Source organism: Aquila chrysaetos, chromosome 3 (genome assembly GCF_900496995.4).
Source record: "Aquila chrysaetos chrysaetos chromosome 3, bAquChr1.4, whole genome shotgun sequence".
NCBI lineage: Eukaryota > Metazoa > Chordata > Aves > Accipitriformes > Accipitridae > Aquila > Aquila chrysaetos.
In genome coordinates, this window is record NC_044006.1 from 56,791,914 (window position 1) to 56,811,273 (window position 19,360).

Here is a 19,360-nt window from a genome sequence, read left to right on the forward strand (position 1 = left end):
AAAAGCTAGAGGAGATGCATATTATCATGTGTTTCTGCTTTTCAGTCATTCATATAAAAATAAATTTTTGAGACGAAAATTTCTCTAATTCTTGTTTGCATAAAGTTTCATATTTGGCCATGTTAGTTTGATAAATAATTTTTGTAATTTATGAAGAAAAATAAAAGATAATTTGATACAAATCGGCGGGGGAGGGGCTTGTACTTGAGTATCTAGTAGTAGGACTGACTTTTAAAAAGCTCAGCCTTGATCACACAAGAGTTTGTACATACTTCCATGTACTTGTACTTTGTATTTTTGAGAATATTTGTTTATATTTTGCACTTCCCTCAAGCTAGTGTTGTCAGTTTAATTTTTTTTATAGTCAGTATCAGGTGCCAGTTCTCAGCCTTACTAAAACAAGGCTGTTGCCTTTGAGCTCACCACCTTGTAAGAAATGCTACATGCATTTTAGAACCCAGGATTTTTTGTCAATCTAGCTTTAAAGAGAATTATGACGTTTCCATTACTACAGGCTTACTGCTCCACAGGATTTGTTGAGCCAGCTGAGATGCCAATTCTTCATTACTGCACGGAAGGTTTGGAAGGTGGGAGAATGATATGACTGTTGTACCTGTTACTCTGGAAATCTGTCAGTCATGACAGTTTTCACTACCTTCCAGTACAATAGTATTGTAGTGGCACGGTGACGTAAATGGCAACTTTGTAACAGCATCCCTCTGGAAAATCTGAGTGGGTGGAAGAAATTTTTTTTCACCGCAGTCTGAGCTATCCCAGCTTTTTTAATTGGTGCAAATGTGGCACAGAGTAAGTAGGGATGAAAGAGCCTGTTCTCTATGGACAGTGTTTCCCAAATAAAAATAACATTTTTCTATGGAGGTGCTTGAAAATATTTCTATTTCTATTCTGTTCACATATTTGCAAAAAGAAGTAATGTTTTGATGAAAAAAAGAAATTCAGGTTTGTTGTAAAATTGATCAGATAATGTAACGTAGAGAACAGTTAGAGTGCTTGCATGCATTATTCATTGTAATGAAATACATTCTTCAATAGATTTTATACATCTTGCACTGCTAAAATAGAGACTGTTTACATAAAATGATAACTACTAAAATATGTGAAATACATTCAACAACGTGATGCTTAGAACTTGCCAAGAAGAACATGTACTAATTCCTATCCACCTCCATTGTTACCTTAAGAGCAGCTCTCTCCATAGCAACTGAAAACTTTTCAAGGCAGCAATAAACTAATCCTCTCCAGCTTCCAGAGCACCATCAAGGAATTTTAAAAACATTGGGCTTCCAGCAACTAAATACTTGTGAGGATTCAGAAGGCCACAAAGCTAGATACACAAGCATTCTTTTTCCCTTCAGAAGGTAAGAAAATAATGTTTAGAAATAAGTGCATCCTCGTAACCATGATACATATTCCTAATTGCTAACAGTAAAATATATCTAAACACCAAAAGATTTCCTAACATCTAAAAACATACTAACATTTATCTGAGTGAATGCCAATTTGAATTAAGCAGTTCTTTTTTCATTTTAAATGCTTTGTTAGCAGAGTTTCCTTTAAAATAGGACACACACGTATCACATTGCAGTTAAAAGAAGGTGAACTTATGTGTGGCTGTTTAACACATGTGCATTATCATCTAAAAATGTATGTCACTGCCAGCATCTGCCCATCAGTAAAATGAAAACCTCTTTGTGGAAAACAGAAGTGAAACTCTTTTATGTTTCTTTCACTTTGATATTGAGATAGATTATTGTTAAAGCAGAGGCGATGGTATATTGGGAAGGATAGTGACAAGACAGATTTACAGTACAAAATGTCTTTTGCATCTAGAGTTAACAAGTAAAACTTGTTGCTTCTGGTGTGTTTGTTTTGTTTATTCACTGAGTTCTATGAATTAAATTATGACCTCAGTTTTGTAACTCTTTCGTCTGATCATAAAATATCACTAATTTTTAAGTAAATCCTGTTCATTCTTGTTTTGTGTTGTATAGCTGGAGTTTGGTAACGTTGGTAAAGTGTTTTGAAAATAAAACCTGCTCTATATCATTGCTGTGTAACACAATTACTGCACATTCATATCAAAATTGGAATAGTAATCTTTATTTACAGCTATTTTTGCTACTAAAAACCTGTTTCACAATGGAGTGAAAGTGAAAGTTATGGTATTTTCCTGTTCTTACCGAAGAGGATTATTAGTGAATGCAATAACATAACACTGAAATGAAAACCATACACTTTACTTTTATGAGGAGGGAAGGGCACTTTGAGTCAATCTCTTGTTGGTAATTCTACAGAAGTTTTAAGGCCATGGTTGTCTTAGTTTCCTGCTGTTCTGGGCTGTAAAGCCCTTACAGGCTCCCTGTTGTTCTAAAACAGCTTGTCACTGCAAATCAGCTTAGCCAACCAATTAATAAATCCTTTCAAACATATTGCATTCACACTAATTAAGGGGTTGGGGTTTTTTTCCCCTTTACCATTCAGATTCCTCAGGTTTCAAGTTTAAGCTGTGAAGTGCAAACAACAATTCAACATTCAGTGCAGATCACGCACTGCAGGAAGAGGAGATGTGTTTTCTGACCAGGCATCCAGCTCTTGGCGTGGTATGTTCTGCTTTCATATTCAGCGTGCTCATTGCTGAAGGACAGCCTGGGGAAGAGCATGGGCAGGATGGCAGCTATGCTCCCAGCCGAGGCTATCTGATGGAAGTTTTACGCGTTCTTTCAGCTGACAACACTGAGCTCCACATGAACCACTCACGAGAACTGGTCAAAATGTTACTGGAGAGAGCTGAGTGCCCACAGCGGATTTATGGCATGCAAGAGGATTGTAATCTGGTTAGTGCTTCAATTAATGAGGGATATCTTTACAGGATTGTCAGTGAGTTTTAAAATTATTTATTAGAGTGATACTCTCCTGAATACAAAACCTAAACATGTAAAGGGCTTGTTGTTGCATCAGAAAATTGTCCCTACTTTAGTTGTTTCATTCTGAATTATTAATATTTATTGTTTAAGCTCATGAAGAGATATTCAAAACATGACAGGCATTCCTTAAAAATGCCATGCTTCAGTCGTATAACAGTAATAATTTTTCTTTGAAAGTTGTCAAGTGTTTATTTTCCAACAAAGATTTTTCTACTTTACCCTGATCTAACTATAAAAGCATGAGCTTGACTTTGGATCACAGAGGATTTCCACTGTGGCAAGACATAGGTAAAAATTGGGGACCAGTTCTGCCACTTTTTTTTTGTTCTAGATTTTAGTTCATAAAAATAAAACCCAGACAGGATTGTCTCAGATTTATGTGCCGCTTCACTGAAATATTCAAGTTTTAGGGGAGGGTTTTGGTAACCAGTTCAGGTCAAGGAAAATCAAAGGCAGAACAATGAATCCACAAATCCAAACTGAAACTGGAAATAGTCCAAGGTACAGCATCACAGAAGGTTTGTTTGTCTAGTTGAGTTGAGAATATTTTCAGAACCGATTCCTGATTTGACAAAGAAAGGAACTATAAGGTCATAGGTTTTGGTAGGACAGAGACAGTGGTAAGTGAGCAACTTAGCTGAAAGGGACTACAAAGGGCTTGGTCAGTCTTGGCTTTGATTAATGTTACTCTAGCTCTGGCATTGTTCAGTGACCTACATGCATCAGAGTGTCACTTTATATCAGAATTATGAGGATGGTCATAAAGGTGAATGCTTTCACAGTATACTATTCTTGGCAATCTGCCAAGCCAATGAAACAGAGGTCTTTTTCTCCTGTGCAGTAGACGACTACTCACTTAATTGGCCCCTTCTGCAAACGCTTCCATTTTTCATATAAGCCCCTATGTGAAATCTCATACATAAATAATGTAGGGGCCTGTTATTCCCTAAATGGGTGATTTTTATGTAGGAGATGATTGTGTAGTTTTTCTCTTTGCACTTATAGGCAATGGATACGTACCAGATATGGACCCAGATCAAAAGCTGAGAATGTATTAAACAGTAATGGGTATAGAGTCCTCCTAAACTTCACAAAACAGGGGTCTAGGCCTTCTTTTCTCCCTCTTTGTTTTGCTTCTCTGGATTGCTGTATTTTTTCTTGTATTTGTGGAGAGCATGCCCACTGCATCCTTGGATGGAAGAAAGCTAAGTGAAACTTAGCTGGGGCTTACTTTGGTCAGGACTTCCACTCTGTTTAGGCTTTGTCTTGGAAATTTACTGTGGGAAGAATTTGAGCACTTTCACTATTTTCAGTGCTTCTCCGTGTTGGCTGTGTCAGTAACACCGCACACAGCCTGCGCTGCCAGTGCCACATGAAGATGATTGTCTATAGAAAATCCATGAGAGAGAGATGGCATCTTCAGTCACATGCAGCCCACAGCCCACTGTGCTGAAATATTCCAAGATGATTTAACAAGATTTGGTAAACCAAGACAGCAAAAACTGCGCAAGAAGCAGTATCCTTCCAGACGGTCAAAATTTGAAACAGAATGCCCCACCTTAGCTTGGCATTTTCTTTCCCATACTTGTAGGGAATAACTAATTGATTTCAGACTCAACTTTCCCTTCTAAATCCAGGATTCCAGTCACAGAATCACAGAACAGCCCAGGTTGGAAGGGACCTGGAAAGATCATCTGGTCCAACCTCTCACATGACTTTCTTTTCAGATTTTTTTTTTTTTCTTTTTTAATAATGTCTCCAATGGGTATTTAAAAGCAGTGAAGTTTAACAGTTTTTTAGACCCTTTTTTGGTTTGTTGTTACATATTGGCCCCAAGACTCTTTGGGCAGGGGCTGGCAGCTATTGAATGGCATCTGACACTGCTTTATCTCCTAAGCACACAAAAGTAATATATTTCTTGCAGTGGTAAGATTTTTTCTAACTTCTGGCCTCTTAAACAAAAGAAACTCAGTGTTCAGTGGCCAGGTTCAAAGTTGGCCTCTTTTTTGTAGTAAATACACATTTCTAAACCAAGGCCATGCAGATGGTTATGCCTTAAAATATTAGTAATAGCAAAATAACCAGTGATGAGCTGATTTATATTCTCTTGATACCTCTTCAAGGGTCGCTCTCTATGGGTTACCCATATACTATGGAGTAGCTGCATCATTTACAACACACCTGCTTCCTTCCAATTTCCTTTTCAGTCATCTTCCTTGCAAGAGCAAACAACAGCCTCGCTGATTACAATTTATCCTCACTGGGTTTTGAAATGGTATAGAAGTCCTTGAAAACCTTCCACTACATGCAGTATGTTTATTGTATTACTATTGAGTGTTTGAAAAGGCTGGCTGACTAACTTGAGGTCTTTTGGGACAGAAAACAGAATAGCTATATTCCTCCTAGCCCAAATACTAATGCTCAGAGACATGCATTTGAAAAAGAATTATATATCTTGATACAATTTAGGCAGGGCACAGTGGATCATACTGTAATCTAGTTTATTTACAGGTATAAATATCTAATTTGGCAATTACCATCCACAGTTCACTTTTTTTTAGACAGTATTTGTGAGAATTTTTCTTAGAATTATTTCTATTAAAAAGCAGCAGCTCTCTCAATTCCTCCAAGGAACATTGGCTTCTGAACACAACAATGTGTATTTGATTCTACTCAGCTTCTGTGTAGGAAAATGAACAACCATACAAGGTGAGCCACACCGACCAACATGTCATGCTCATAGCCACAAACAATTTAGTCTGACAAACTAGGTTCTGTCTGGATTCATGAATTTATTAGAGTGCAGTTTTGATCCTCCCATAGTATGTTCATGTGTGGTAGTTTCCTCTCTGAAATGTACAGTCTGGCTGCTCTACCATAATAGTTGAGATTAGCTGACATGGCTATAACATGCTTGGAAAGGAGCCAGTTGGACAAAAACAGCTGCACAATGAATGACAACAGTTACAGGATCTCTTCAAGAAAGATTCCTTATTCTGGAATTCAGTATCTTATTTACAATAGCCTGACATAGACCTCTATTAGTATTCTGGTCTAATTTTAAAGACTGACTTTTGCTTGAGCTGGCAAAAGTTTCTAGAAAGTGTCTTTGTATCAAGAAAAATGGAGGGGTTTATATATATATATATATATATATATGCATTAAAAAAATCTGTGCTCAGATAGAATGCCTGCACAGGGTGAGTATATGATTTCAGTCCCTCTTGAAATGCATTCGAAGGACTAAATGGTGTTGAGACCTTGTGCTGGCTCTATGCATGCTGTATGATTACAGGGTCAATTAAGTCTCTTAACAGTGCATTAAATATGATATAACTTCTGTTTACATATCCTGAATTAACTAGTCCAGATACGGTCTTTGTCTTCTAGTATAAACACATATAGAATGCATGGGTGAAAATACAAATAGCCCTAGCCCTTATCTAATATATTTATAACCAGAAATATAATCTGTTGAAGCCAGTGAAAGACTTTCAATTCTCTACAATGATTGATCAGATTTAGTCCTGTTTTGTAGTAAATCTTAAATCCCTTGAATACTTGACATTTCTTAAAACCAGAAGGGGGTCTGGAAAAAAACACGGTGTGATCTTGCAGCCATAGAACTGCAATGAATTAACTGCACCCTCCTCCTGCCATTCTATCAGCCTGCATCTGTGTAGGCATGGGTTCGATCCCTTAAGTATAAGAGTTGAATTCTGTTCTCCTCTCTAATTGTATTTGCAGATGACTGGCAATGTGTTACTTGAGTTGAATTTCCATTTATTTTTATGTTTTCACAGTGCCTTGAACCAGACGCTTTGTTACTAATAGCTGGTGGAAATTTAGAAGACCATCTCAGTGAAGAAGTATTTGAGAGAATTTCTCTTATTCTTCTATACTACATTCTTCATCATAGAGATGTGTGTTCTTCAGAACTCAGCTTGAATAATAAGGATTATAAATTTTACCTACAGAGTATGCTCAGTTTAAGACATGATGAAGACTGTTATTATTTTTCACGGAATGAAACTGAAGATATTTTGGCTGCAGTAAGACAACATTTTAAAACTTCTGAAACCCAGGTAAAGAAAACATAAGTAAAAATAACTTCGTATTTGTTAGTGATATAATGCCTTTCAGCTAGTTCAGACATTGTGTCAGTATCATGGTCCCCCAAAAAACTGGTAAATAACAGTGTGAGAGCACAGGCTGAATATCGGTCTTTTGTTGTATGTGCTGTTTAATACTAGCCTTCTCCTTGACTTGCTTTTGGCATGTGCTACCTAGCACTTCCAGAGTCCGCTGGGACATGGTTGGGGAGATAGTGCATATTAGGGACCATTCCTAATAGGTAATTTAGATGCAGTTGCTCTGCTTAGGGCAGATGGAAAAGAGCATAGCTGTGTGGATGCAAGATCTTGCGCTTGGCTTCAAGGACAGAAAATACTTTCTCATCTCTTGTATTTACTAGTGTAGATATACTAGCAGTGGTTGTATTTAAATGGTATAAAGCAGAACAGCTCCAAAACTGATCTGGCTGTATAGCAGAGATGATGAATCATTTTGCTGTGATGAAATCCTTGCCAGGGCCTGCACTTCCATGTCCATCCAAAGCAGGGTGGAATAAGGAATCTGTCCAAAGATATGATGGTTTCCTTCAGCTGGGACACGTACATTTGTGATTAATTATCTACCAGCACGAGTATGCCTTGTAGAAAGACTGATACAGATAAACTTAAATTTAAAGTTTAAAAAAAAAAAAAAAAAAAGCACACTAAGTATATTCAGCTGAAGACATCCTTTCTAAGTCAGGAAATATGCAGTGAGTTTTCTCACCACTGTTTATTATTCCTTATCTCAAGTAGAGTCTATAAAATAATAGAATAATATTCTAGAGTTCACAATCTAAAGAAAAACTTTTTTCCTTGTAATGGACAATAAAATAAGTTTTTGCCAGATTCGATAACTCCTAAAGTACATGTTGACCTCCTGTGAAAAGCCCCTTAGAACTGTTCATAATATACAGTTAAATTTGGTTTATTGCAAAGTTTGAATTTGCCCTTTTCTTTTTCATTTCATTAGATTTTAATTTACACCATACTGTAGTAGAGTTTCCTACGCAAACAGAAGATGGCTAGGAGTCCTGGCTGTGCAGCAGGATGTTGAGGGCCTCCAGTTCCTCTTTCTGTGTTCTTTGTGTAATCGTTTCCCATCATAAATTATTCATTGACCAGTACTTTTGGTTCTGAGTCTTGGTGAACGTGCCGATTTCCAAGAACTCCAATGGTATCTGGGCAACTGTAAAGAGGCATCGGTGGGTATTTGGCATGTCAAGATAGAATAACAATCCATAAAGTGCTTTACTGTGTGGTCTGTTTGTTTATGCTGGCAGTATAATCAGTTGTCAAGCCTTTTCAGTAACTGAGACTTCACTGCTCACTGACACAAGGGAAAACAGGGGGGTTTTTATGAAAGATACTCAGAACATTGTAGACTATCTAATGCTTAGAATCACAACACTTGAGTTATGGAAAATGGCTGATGATGCAGGGTAGTAATAGAAGAAAAGCATTTTTAGTGGCTCTTTATATGTTTTCGTTTCACAGAAAATATCCTCTTCTCAGTCATAATTATTAATCTTATTCAAATAATATATTATTTGAAATGAGGGATGAAATTTTGGGTTGTGGAAATTTAAATGTATAATGGATGGACAGGAAAAGAAATGCCAGCCTCCTCTCTGCAGTGTTTAAGGCATATATAGAGAGATGAGTAGGTATAAAATAAATTATTACTATACTGGCTTATCTAGTTGACTTTTCAATTTAGTTAATATCGGTTACAGACAAATGAACTTAAATAATTTTCACCAATTTTTTTTTGTTTCTTTCAAACCCCAACCGTTTGCAGTGAAAATAAACAAGAAAGGCAGAAATGGAAGAAAACAGGGATAAGTTTCCAGGTAACTGAGAGAGCTGTACCCTGCTCCCTCACTTCAGACCTGCACACATCCACACACATGGGTATACACGACTGCCTACTGCTCCTGTTTGGTCACCCAGCAGGGAAGTCACCCTTTATCGGCAGAAATATATCTTTCCATATTGTCCCCAGGTAACTGCCCCATAACAAATTTTGGATTCCATTTAATAGATAGGGAACTAAAAACATTAAGAGAATTCTTTCTGAAGTTTGAGATAAAGAGTTAAAGTCTGTATTATTTGAGTCAATTTCTTGTGCCTTAACAAAAATTCCTCCCTTTTCTGCCACTTTGTGGAAGTAGATGTAGATGCAATTGAGGAGGACACAGGAATAATAGAAACAGCATGAAAATAACACTAAGGAAAAATAACATGAATGAAGGACTGTACTTCTTCCCCATCAGACACTGAGTAAAATTTCAGGTTTTTTATTCTATGCCTGTTCTCCTGGAAATGTCCGCTGTTTTGCATTTGCTGTCCTGCTGTCAATTAGAGCTTTAATCTTAGTATTTTTTCTACTCTGGCTGTCTGGGGAAGTGTTATCTCCAGTTTCTCCTCCTGTCACTGATTATTTAAATGTAGGTGACCAGGGTTGTCTTCATGCTGTTTTCTCCTGATTTCAGTGTGTCGATGTGAGTTTTCTGGAGAAAAATGCTGATATAATGGACAGAGATGGTGCTGATGAAAACACTCTTCCACGCCTGGCTGCTTTAATCATTACTCTGGCTCTCCAAGGAGTCTGTATGGGGAAAGCAAGTTTGCCCTCCCCTGAATTCTTTATAAAATATATTTTCAGTTCTCTAAACAGTACCACTGAGCTCCAAGTGACAGGTAAGCTATTTATTCATCTCTAGTTAACTTTTGCAGCACACATTTGACATAAACTATCTTTAAGTGCCTAAAGGACTTACTGTACTTCATTTTAGATTTAAATGCCATTTCATTTTAGAGCTGTTAAGTAGTCTCTTCTAAATTTAAAAACAAGATTGGAAAATAAACTCCTTATTTTGATAATTCTCTGAGAGGTATAAAACAAATTGTTACTGAGATTATTAAATGTGTGCCATCACATTAATTTATTACTTAATTACTACCCAAAAGAGCTCTGAGAGTGGCAATCTAGCTGTGAGGGTACAGTTCACTGGGGCCTCATTTACATTGCTTCTTTTTGCAGATCTTTATACACTGCAAGACTCATTTAGGGGTAGATGGGATAATTCATGTATGGTAGCCAGATTAGGCACCTTAGTCACTCACACCTCAGTGTAGATGTACCCCCAGCAGAGACGAAATAGATACAGACCACTCTGTTTTGACCAAATGCTCTCTGATACCTGCCTGCTGTACCTGAAAACATCTTTGTGGTTTGTGCTTCCCTACCCACCTTCTGATCTTAGTACCCAGTCAGTGAGTCTGGAATACGCAAAGTTCATTTTCTTCAGGAGCTCTGTTGCTAGACGTATCAGAAATGCTACTTAACCATAAATAAATACAAGTATAGGAGAGTTCTGAGTGGTCCAAAAATTGAAAAAAAAAAAAGAAAACACAAGTGTTGAGCTCTCAGCAGCTGCTATTACGTTCTGTAAAAGACTCTGCATGCGTAGCAATTTAAGAAGCTAAACCATCAACTCAGGGGCCTAGTATAGATTTAGAAAGTTATTATAAAAGACATCTACTTTTCCCTGTTTGTGGTAACTGAGAATAGCAACACTTTACAAGCTTTTCAAAGCACTTTTTAAAAGTTACATTAAGTATGGGTTAAAACAGCTTTAAAAGTTGAATTAAGCACAGGTAAAAACATTTTTACCACTCTTAGGTTACACAGAAGTACATTGAATCACAGAAGTGGATAATTAAAAAAAAGAACAAAAGCCTCAGCTCTAAACTTGGACTCCTAGATTGTTCTTGCATAAACTGGTTTTGCAGCAAAACCCTTCCTTTAAATTTGCCAAGCCAGATCTTCTAAAATAATAGACTCACAAGAATGGATGGAGCCATCTGGGCACAGTGCTACTAAATAGCTATATATGGTGAAATCCAGGTGTCAGTGAAGACAATAGCAAGACTTTATGGTTGGTGGAGTTAGGGTGTCATTGAGAGAAACAAAAAATATTCTTAATCAGTTTGTTACAGTGTAAGTATATTTTAAGCCTAAGCTAATTAAATTGTCCCTTTAAATTTATTTAATAATTACTGCATTAATAGTAACTGCAGGAAAGGGCAAGGAACTGGGAGCATGGGAAAAAAACCCCAGAGTTGACTACATTTAGAAAACAAATCTAGATTCAGCTCTGTTCAGATCTGTTTGTTCAAGACAAAGAAAACAGACAAACAACTTATCACAAGCCTTTTTGTAAGATTTACCATTAAGATTATTCCATTTGCTTTTTCTGAATAACACCATTAAAAAATAAAGCATTATCTCATGGAAACATTCTTAATCTCATTGATCTAAATGCCTTTGAAATTAATTTGTGGACTGCTTTTGTTTCAAATGGACAAACTCAGGTTTACAGAAACTATCACTATGGCTTCATCTTGAAAATGCAGGGGTGAAGGAAGGTGATAAGTAAGACAGGATAGAGCACGCCTCCTCATATAACCAAGCATTTGTTTCATTAGCAGGCACACCCACTGCACTCAAGCGATGTCATGGGATACATCCCTGCATTGTCTCAGGTTTGGATTAGGGCTCCCTCCTTCCTACTTCAGTGCTGTAAACAGGCATGCTTCCAGATTCACCACAGGAGAGAGAAAATCTGCTGCCCCATGTTCCACTTCTGGAGTGCGAAGGGCAGCATAGCATCCTGAGGATTGCTTTCAGGACACCCGATAAAGGATCTGTCTTTCTGGGCTACCCTGGCCATGGCGTCTTAGCATGGTGTTACATTTACACAGGAAAATTTGAAGAACAGTGAAGCTATTTAGCAGTAGTTTGTAGATAACTTCGGCAGACTTCGATGATTAAATGGAAGATAAATTGCCTTTCTGTCACATCTGTTTTCCTCTGAGATAGTCATAGGCAAAACATCTGAGTGTGGTACTGTAAAGAAGGAAAGGCTGAGTACATAGATGTCTTGAACTTCTAGAGCTATTAAGCGGAAATTCCCTACAGTACCAAACTGAGGAGAGAAAAAAGTATTAAAATGAGGTTGAATTAATGTTACAACTAACAAAATTTTAACAATTACTTTTGGTTTTATCTTTTTAAGTGTGTATTTTCCCATGGTAACGTATCTGTTTTCTAATGAATTACTAGAACTAGAACAACTACTAAATGTGCTCGCAGCCAAAAAGACCTGCACTGTAAATGGACAATTCCACAGTCACAAAAGAAGACGTTATAGTATGGCAATCAGAGATATTGGAACCAGAAATATTCTAGTCAAAGGAAACCATACAAAAGGAGACTATCTGAAAGGTTATTTTGAAGATCGTGAAAGGAGCACAGATTGGGACCAGGTTAATTTATTTTTATGTTGTTATAGTATTGGTCACAGAATTTCAGTAATAAAAGTTCAAATTGGTTTGCAAACACTACATTATTTCTGAGGTAAAATTTATTAGTTTCAAAAAGTCATGTAGATACTGATTAAAATATATTTTTATACAGTTATGTTTGTTTAAATATTAATTGCGGGAAGAACTTTATGGATGTTGAATGTGTGGTTAAAGTAGCTGGGAGGGGCTAACAGAATGACTAGTGTTCCATGGAATCAGGTGTTTCTTCAAGATACAGAGGACTGTAGTACTATGGCTTCAATGCTTTCACACATTTATGAGAGATTTCTTGTGCTCTTATGTTGCAGAGCTTCTAGGGCCACTTAAGTGATCTTGTAGACAGAATGAGTGTTCAGTACTAAGGAAAAAAGTAAATTAAGGTTTCTGTGTAAGTTGTTTTTAAAAGGCTTCTGTAAACTGAAGATTGGGCATTTCCAAATGCTTTTAATAGCCATCTATGGAGTCCAGAAGCCTCCTTTAGAAAGTATAGAGTCTATAGAACAGAACTTTAGCTACTACCCAGTATCCTCTTTGAGGGCTTTGAAGGACAGTGGCTCATTGCAGGTGATTTTATCCTTATCCTAAATATTTGAAAATAAATAAATTTTGTTTATCACAATGATTAAGATGGTAACTGACTTCCATCCTTTAGACTGGAAGACATTCCTTAGACAAAAAAGGAAACTTCAAAGTATATACCTTCTATATATTTTGACGTATATATTTGAAATATATACTTCAAAGAATATGTTTCTATTGTTGTCAGTTCTTTACAATTTAAGTTAACTCAGAGACAATGTTTCTTCTCCATTTAGGAGAATAAGTGAAGTGCAATTGACTTTTTCTGTGTGGTCATTTTATTGTGTGGAATTGAGACAAATGGCATCTGGTTAAATGCCATTCTGATAGATATTTATCTGTTTAATTTTATTGCATTTGGAATACAGACTCTATCAATATATTTATTCCTTTCCAGCTGACCACAAGAGAATCATGCTGATCAGCATGATGAGGCATTTAATGGGGTCTCAAAATAATTTTAAATGAAGGTCATTTTAAATGTGTTTCATATTAATTTTAAATTATGAAGGACAGAAATCAGTAGTGATAACTATCTCTACAAGAAGTAAAATTGTTCTCCAGTAATAGAAGAATTTATAATTGAACTTCTGATACTGACTGTAACTCAAAAGATAAGTGTGCAGGGGAGTTATGTGAGGCTTGGGAGTCAAACTGAGCTAAATATTCTGTACAGATGAAAAAAAATCACAAAGAAACATCTGGAGAGAAGAGAATTTCTCTTCTGTATTAATTCCTAGTTTCTTGGGTTTATTCCATTCCTCTACTGTCTAGCTATGTCTATTTTCTTTGACATATCATTCCATTAGAAGGCTTTGTGTTTCAGTGTTGTGTTGATAATTTTGTCTCCTGCTTTCTGCACAAACCTATGATAGCCATTGTGCTCCATTAGTAGATGCTGCTGCATATGAGGCATTGACTCATTTATGGCTTGTGTTTGCTAACTACATTAAGATCTGTAATTTGATTTTTAGATACGAGTTATATTTTGAAACATTATCACAGAGAAAAGGTCACTGCTTTCTTTTTAAGTCATCATTGTCTCTACTGATTTAAAAAATGCATATAAAACAAGTAGCAGATGATCTAATAAGAGCAATAATATTAAGTTCCATTAAACTATCTCACAATATTGTATGTATTAATTTATTATTCCTCATTAAAGAAACATGGATTTTGGAAACAAAATCATCCATCCATCCATCTGTCCATCCATCCATCCATTTTTTCATATGAAAATATGCAAATTCTATTTACTTGTTTCTTCAATATCATCCTCCAGGAGTACACATATAGTTGCTTTACTAATGGAGACTTAGTGCTCTGCCTCTGTATGTTAAAAAGCTTAAAAGGCTAGGTCTTGCAACTGGAAAAGATGCAAGTCCTCATGCCTCAAGTCTTACAAGAACTTTTTACTAAATAAACATTAAGAACTATTTTTTAATGTGTGAGTGGACAGTTTATTTTCCAGATGAGATCTTCCTTTTTCATTTAAAATTCCTGATAATAAAATCACATTAAAATTTAGGTTCACAGTAATCCTGGACCTCATCTTGTCTATCCTACTTCTCAAAACAGGCCAATGTCAAAGTCAGATCAAATTTCACATGGCCGTGTCCAGCTGAATTCTGAATGTCTCCGAAGATGGAGATTCCATAGTCTTTCTGGGAAACCTGTACCAGTGCTTTATTGTCCTTGTTTTGATGGGGTTTTTTTGTGATAGCAAATTGGAATTTTCCCTCCTGCAACTAATACCTATTGACTCTCATCCTTTTGCTGTACACCTCTGAGAAGACTCTGGCTCTATTTTCCCTATAGCCCCATTAGATAGTTGAAGATTTAAGATACCCCCCAAACCTTCTCTTCTCCAAACTGAACAAACTCCGATCCCTCGGCCTCTTCCTTCACATCATGTCCTGCAGTTCCCTAGCCATCTTGGTGGCCTTCCATTGGACTTCCCCCAATTTGCCAATGTCTTTCTTGTACTGCTGGTTATTAAACTGGACATAGTCCAGATGTGTCCTGAGTAGAGGGCGATCATCTTTTTCCACTACCTGTTGGCCATACTCTTGCTAATGCAGCCCAGTATGCACTTAGCCTTCAGTGCCACAAGGGCACACTGGTGACTCATGTTCAAGTTGTCTGTGAGGACCCCAAGGGCTTTTTCTGTAAAGCTACCTTCCAGTCAGTTTTTCCTAGCCTTTACTGATGCATGGGGTTATTCTGTTTGAAGTGCAATAAACTTCTCTTCACTGATCTTCATGAAGATCTTGTCAGCCCATTTCTTTGGCTTGTCAAGATCCCTCTAAATAGCAGCCATGGCCATCAGCATATTGACTACTTGTTCCAGTTGGATTTCATCTGTGAATGCGATACGGTGCACTGTGTTCTGTCACTCAGGTCATTGGTGAAGGCATGAAATAATGTAAGTCCCTGTACTGACCAGTGAGGCATGGTGCTCATAACCAGCCACAAGCTAGACTTCCATCTTGATACCACTTGACGTTCCCAAATTCTAGAGTCAAACCCACTGACTAGAACAGGCAAACTGAAGGTCTTCTCCAATATGGTAGCTCCTGAATTGTCTTCATGCTCTCTTTCTGCTTGGAGGCAGAACAGACTAGATCCAGGTGGCAAGATCACCTGTTATCCTGAAGACTTGAATGTGGTATTTAGAATGAATGTATCAGTGCTCAATTCATTCAGTTTCTTAGTGAGCTACAAGGCATATTTTACTTTACTAATGGATGAACAAAGGCAGGAAGGTATAGATTTTAATTGGGTTATTTAAAAGTAATGATAATTAGAACATTTTTATTTAAATAGTATTTTTTTTTTCCAAAAGAAACCTAAGCTTCAGTGATTAGGAAAAGAATATTTAGGAATCCCTTGATTCTCAGATGCACACTTCATTTAAATGAAAGAAACAAATATTTATTTTTTAATTGAATCACAACCAATCAGATGAGATTAAGAAATGAAGATTATTCCTTTAAGTAAAATAGCATATTTGATCTGGACTTCTTCTTTTTAGAAGTTCTTGCAGAAATTGCCACTAGAACGGTTCTAATGCTAACTGCTCACTAGAAGTTTATCCTGGAGATGAAAAACCAATTCTTCATTAAAATTTTTCAAAATATACATGTTCCCAAGAAAAATTCTTTTTTTCGACAAAGAAACATTTCTAACAAGAACAAAAAGTAGTTGAAACTCTTAAGTAGCTCTAATAATACAATTATTAAGTAATCTTTAGACCAAATTTAGACTACATAACATCTAGTTTGCTGACCTTAAAGTGACGTGCCATTGTTAAAAGAATTAAAAAAAAAAAAAACAATTTAGTTCCATATCTTAGTAAAGATGCAGCACAAGGACAAATTTCAGTACTGCCTTGATACAGGCAGTATCTTACATTAATAGCAATATTATTGCTGTTAATGCAGTCTTATATTAATAGCTAAGAATGTGATTTGTGTTAGCATTAAGATATTTTTGTTAGCACATATGACAATAAAATGTTTAGAGGTATTATTGTGTCAGATCCTCATGACTTTAACAGGCTTCAATAGAAATTGTGCTACTTCATCCCAAAGATTCTGATCTTTCTGAAATATATAGTAGTATCAAGTTTTAACTGGAAAACCAAAAAAGAATTAGAAGTAATTGAAGTAATTAAAGTAATTTAACCAGAAAAGAGTGTATGGAAAACAGGTTTTTTCCAGGCTGTATAACCCTGTGTTCTTCTCAGATTCCATATTTAACCTCAGCATTAAATGCAGGTATATGCAACATATTCAGTAACTGTATATACTTTTCTACATAGGTTTGTTTCTCTGCCAATGAACTTGTGAAGATATTTTTTAAAAACAGTTCTTCCTCCATTTCTAAGGACCACTTCAAGCAAATCAGTCCAGCTATCATTCAGCAACTATTAAGTTGTTCATGTCAACTTCCTAACTCCAAGCAGACAAAGCTTCCACCAACAACTTTGGAAAGTGAGTTATGTTGTTGTCAGTGAAGTATTGTGAAAATTCAGATAAAGGGATGCAGGGGCTTAACTTCTGGAGACATTTTATTCATTAATATATTTAAACCAAAACATGATGAGATTTATGCCCTCTGTAATTTATGCACTCTATAAATTTCATAGCATACATGTCGGATAATAGTACTGTATTGAGAAATGAGGCGATTCAATGGTCTCAATTTTATATTAGAATTCTATTTCAATGTGTAAAGTTTTAAGCTTTTTCTTCATTTCTTAGAGGGCTCCTTGATGTAGGCAGCAGGTGAGCCATGACAGGTCCTTATCAGTGGGTTGCTGGGCAGTAATGACCTATTTTGTGAAATTTCTACCAGGTTTATACTGGAATCATTTCATTGCTCTTACATATAGCCTCAAGGTTATGTTAGTTGGCATTTTATACCATGATGTGGAAAATGCTTGATATAACTAAGTTCTGTGCTAGTTTTAAAATTGTTGCTAGTTTTTCATGTTGTGATATTTTACAGCAGAGAAGCTTTGGGGATACTACTGTGGGAAGAAAAACAACCAGAAAACCAATCACATGGGCAGCAGGACTTGTGTGACAGAGCTGGAACAAGAACTGAGTTAGAGTATAATCAGATTGTTCCCAGTTGCAGTTGTAGCCCTCACATGCCACTGCTTCCAGGGATTTCTGCCCCATCTGTTCTGCTGATTCAACTTCTCCTGTAACCAATCCCTAGTCCACTGTCTTGAAAAAAAACAACTGAATCTGACCTGACCTAAGGCCTTCTTAATCGGCACTTGACACTGGTGAGGCCGCACCTCGAGTACTGTGTTCAGTTTTGGGCCCCTCACTACAGGAAAGACATTGAGGTGCTGGAGCGTGTCCAGAGAAGGGCAACCAAGTTGGTGAGGGGCCTGGAGCACGAGTCTTATGAGAAGCAGCTGAGGGAACTGGGGTTGTTTAGCCCAGAGAAAAGGAGGCTGAGGAGAGACCTTATTGCTGTCTACAACTACCTGAAAGGAGGTTGTAGCGAGGTGGGGTCTCTTTTTCCCAAGTAACAAGCGATAGGATGAGAGGAAATGGCCTCAAGTTGCACCAGGGGAGGTTTAGATTAGATATTAGGAAAAATTTCTTTACTGAAAGGGTTGTCAGGCATTGGAACAGGCTTCCCAGGGAAATGGTGGTGTCACCATCCCTGGAGGTGTTCAAAAAATGGGTAGATGAGGCACTTCAGACATGGTTTAGTGGGCATGGTGGTGTTGGGTTGATGGTTGGACTTGATCTTAAAGGTCTTTTCTAACCTAAACAATTCTATGATTCTATGATTAATGTGTTTCCTGGTTTTGTTTTTACTTTAAACCAGTGATATCTGGGAAGTGGTTACAAACCTAGGTGTTCTGACGTATTACAGGGGACATTAATTTCTGGTGGGGGATTTGAGAGCCAGGAGTGAGCAAAAAGGAATGGGCATCTAACCATAATCATCTGCATTTAGAGCAGCACTTTTAGGCTACAAATCAATGCCTTCAGTACCTTTATCCTAATATCTACGTGGCCAGCTCTAGATGACTAGATCTTTTAGGAGCTCATAAGCCTTCCCCACACACTGCTGGCCAACAATCCTTATGGAACAGCACTTTCCATCTCTAAATTCTGTCTGTACTTTAAGCTACACATGTTAAGCAGCTTGTGGGAATGAGCTGAGCTATCATTCCATGGCGTACAAATTAATTGAACTATGAGTGTGAATTAAAAAACCGTGTTAGATAAGGGCATGGTGGAAACTCATGGACATCCAAGAATGATTATAGGAGAAAGAAACATACAGAATAGGAAGAATCATTATAGCTCCCCAGCAGGCAGCAATCCTTTCTTATGTTATCTCTCTTCTCATTACCTGAACACCTTGCAGACTTTACTGCTTTTATTTTTTCTATGCTGCACACATATGCCCATTTTTCAGATGGGGAATCAAGGGACAAAGAAGGAAAGGAGCTTACCTAGGTCTTATACAAGGTTCATGGCAAATTCACAGTTGAGTGAGATTTGCCCAAGTCTAAGGTCATCAGTCCGGTCAATGACATTTTAGTGATCTCATAAAGGTGAGAGATCTGTGTAGATGAGAAAAGCTGAACTATTCAAACACAGAATGGAATTAACAAGAGCCCTTTCTGCAGCCCTTTCCCTGTGCTTTTTGGCAAAGGAAGGTTTCCATGACCACAGGGACACTTCTACTGGCTTGAGCCAGACAAAGGACTTCATGTTTGACCTATGTGTGACCTAGTGACCCAAGCATAGGCTCATTAATTTTATTCTCAGTTCTATTTTACTGACAGACTGTGCTGGTTTGGCTAAGTCA

General features: G+C 37.0%; 1 protein-coding gene across 4 annotated transcripts in view; it reads left to right on the forward strand.

The window, feature by feature from the left end:
• Nucleotides 1–1,279: 1,279 nt before the first annotated feature.
• Nucleotides 1,280–19,360, forward strand: part of SLC39A12 (solute carrier family 39 member 12) — a 37,415-nt gene continuing 19,334 nt past the window's right edge. For 3 of the 4 annotated variants that reach the window (XM_030010387.2, XM_030010389.2, XM_030010390.2), the window contains exons 1-6: nt 1,280–1,379; nt 2,503–2,855; nt 6,749–7,030; nt 9,553–9,760; nt 12,189–12,391; nt 16,833–17,004. In XM_030010387.2, coding sequence (XP_029866247.1) covers nt 2,586–2,855; nt 6,749–7,030; nt 9,553–9,760; nt 12,189–12,391; nt 16,833–17,004 — 1,135 coding nt within the window. In that variant the 5' untranslated portion in view covers nt 1,280–1,379; nt 2,503–2,585. The remainder of the gene's footprint in view (nt 1,380–2,502; nt 2,856–6,748; nt 7,031–9,552; nt 9,761–12,188; nt 12,392–16,832; nt 17,005–19,360) is intronic. The other variant, XM_030010391.2, reaches the window with a different exon arrangement.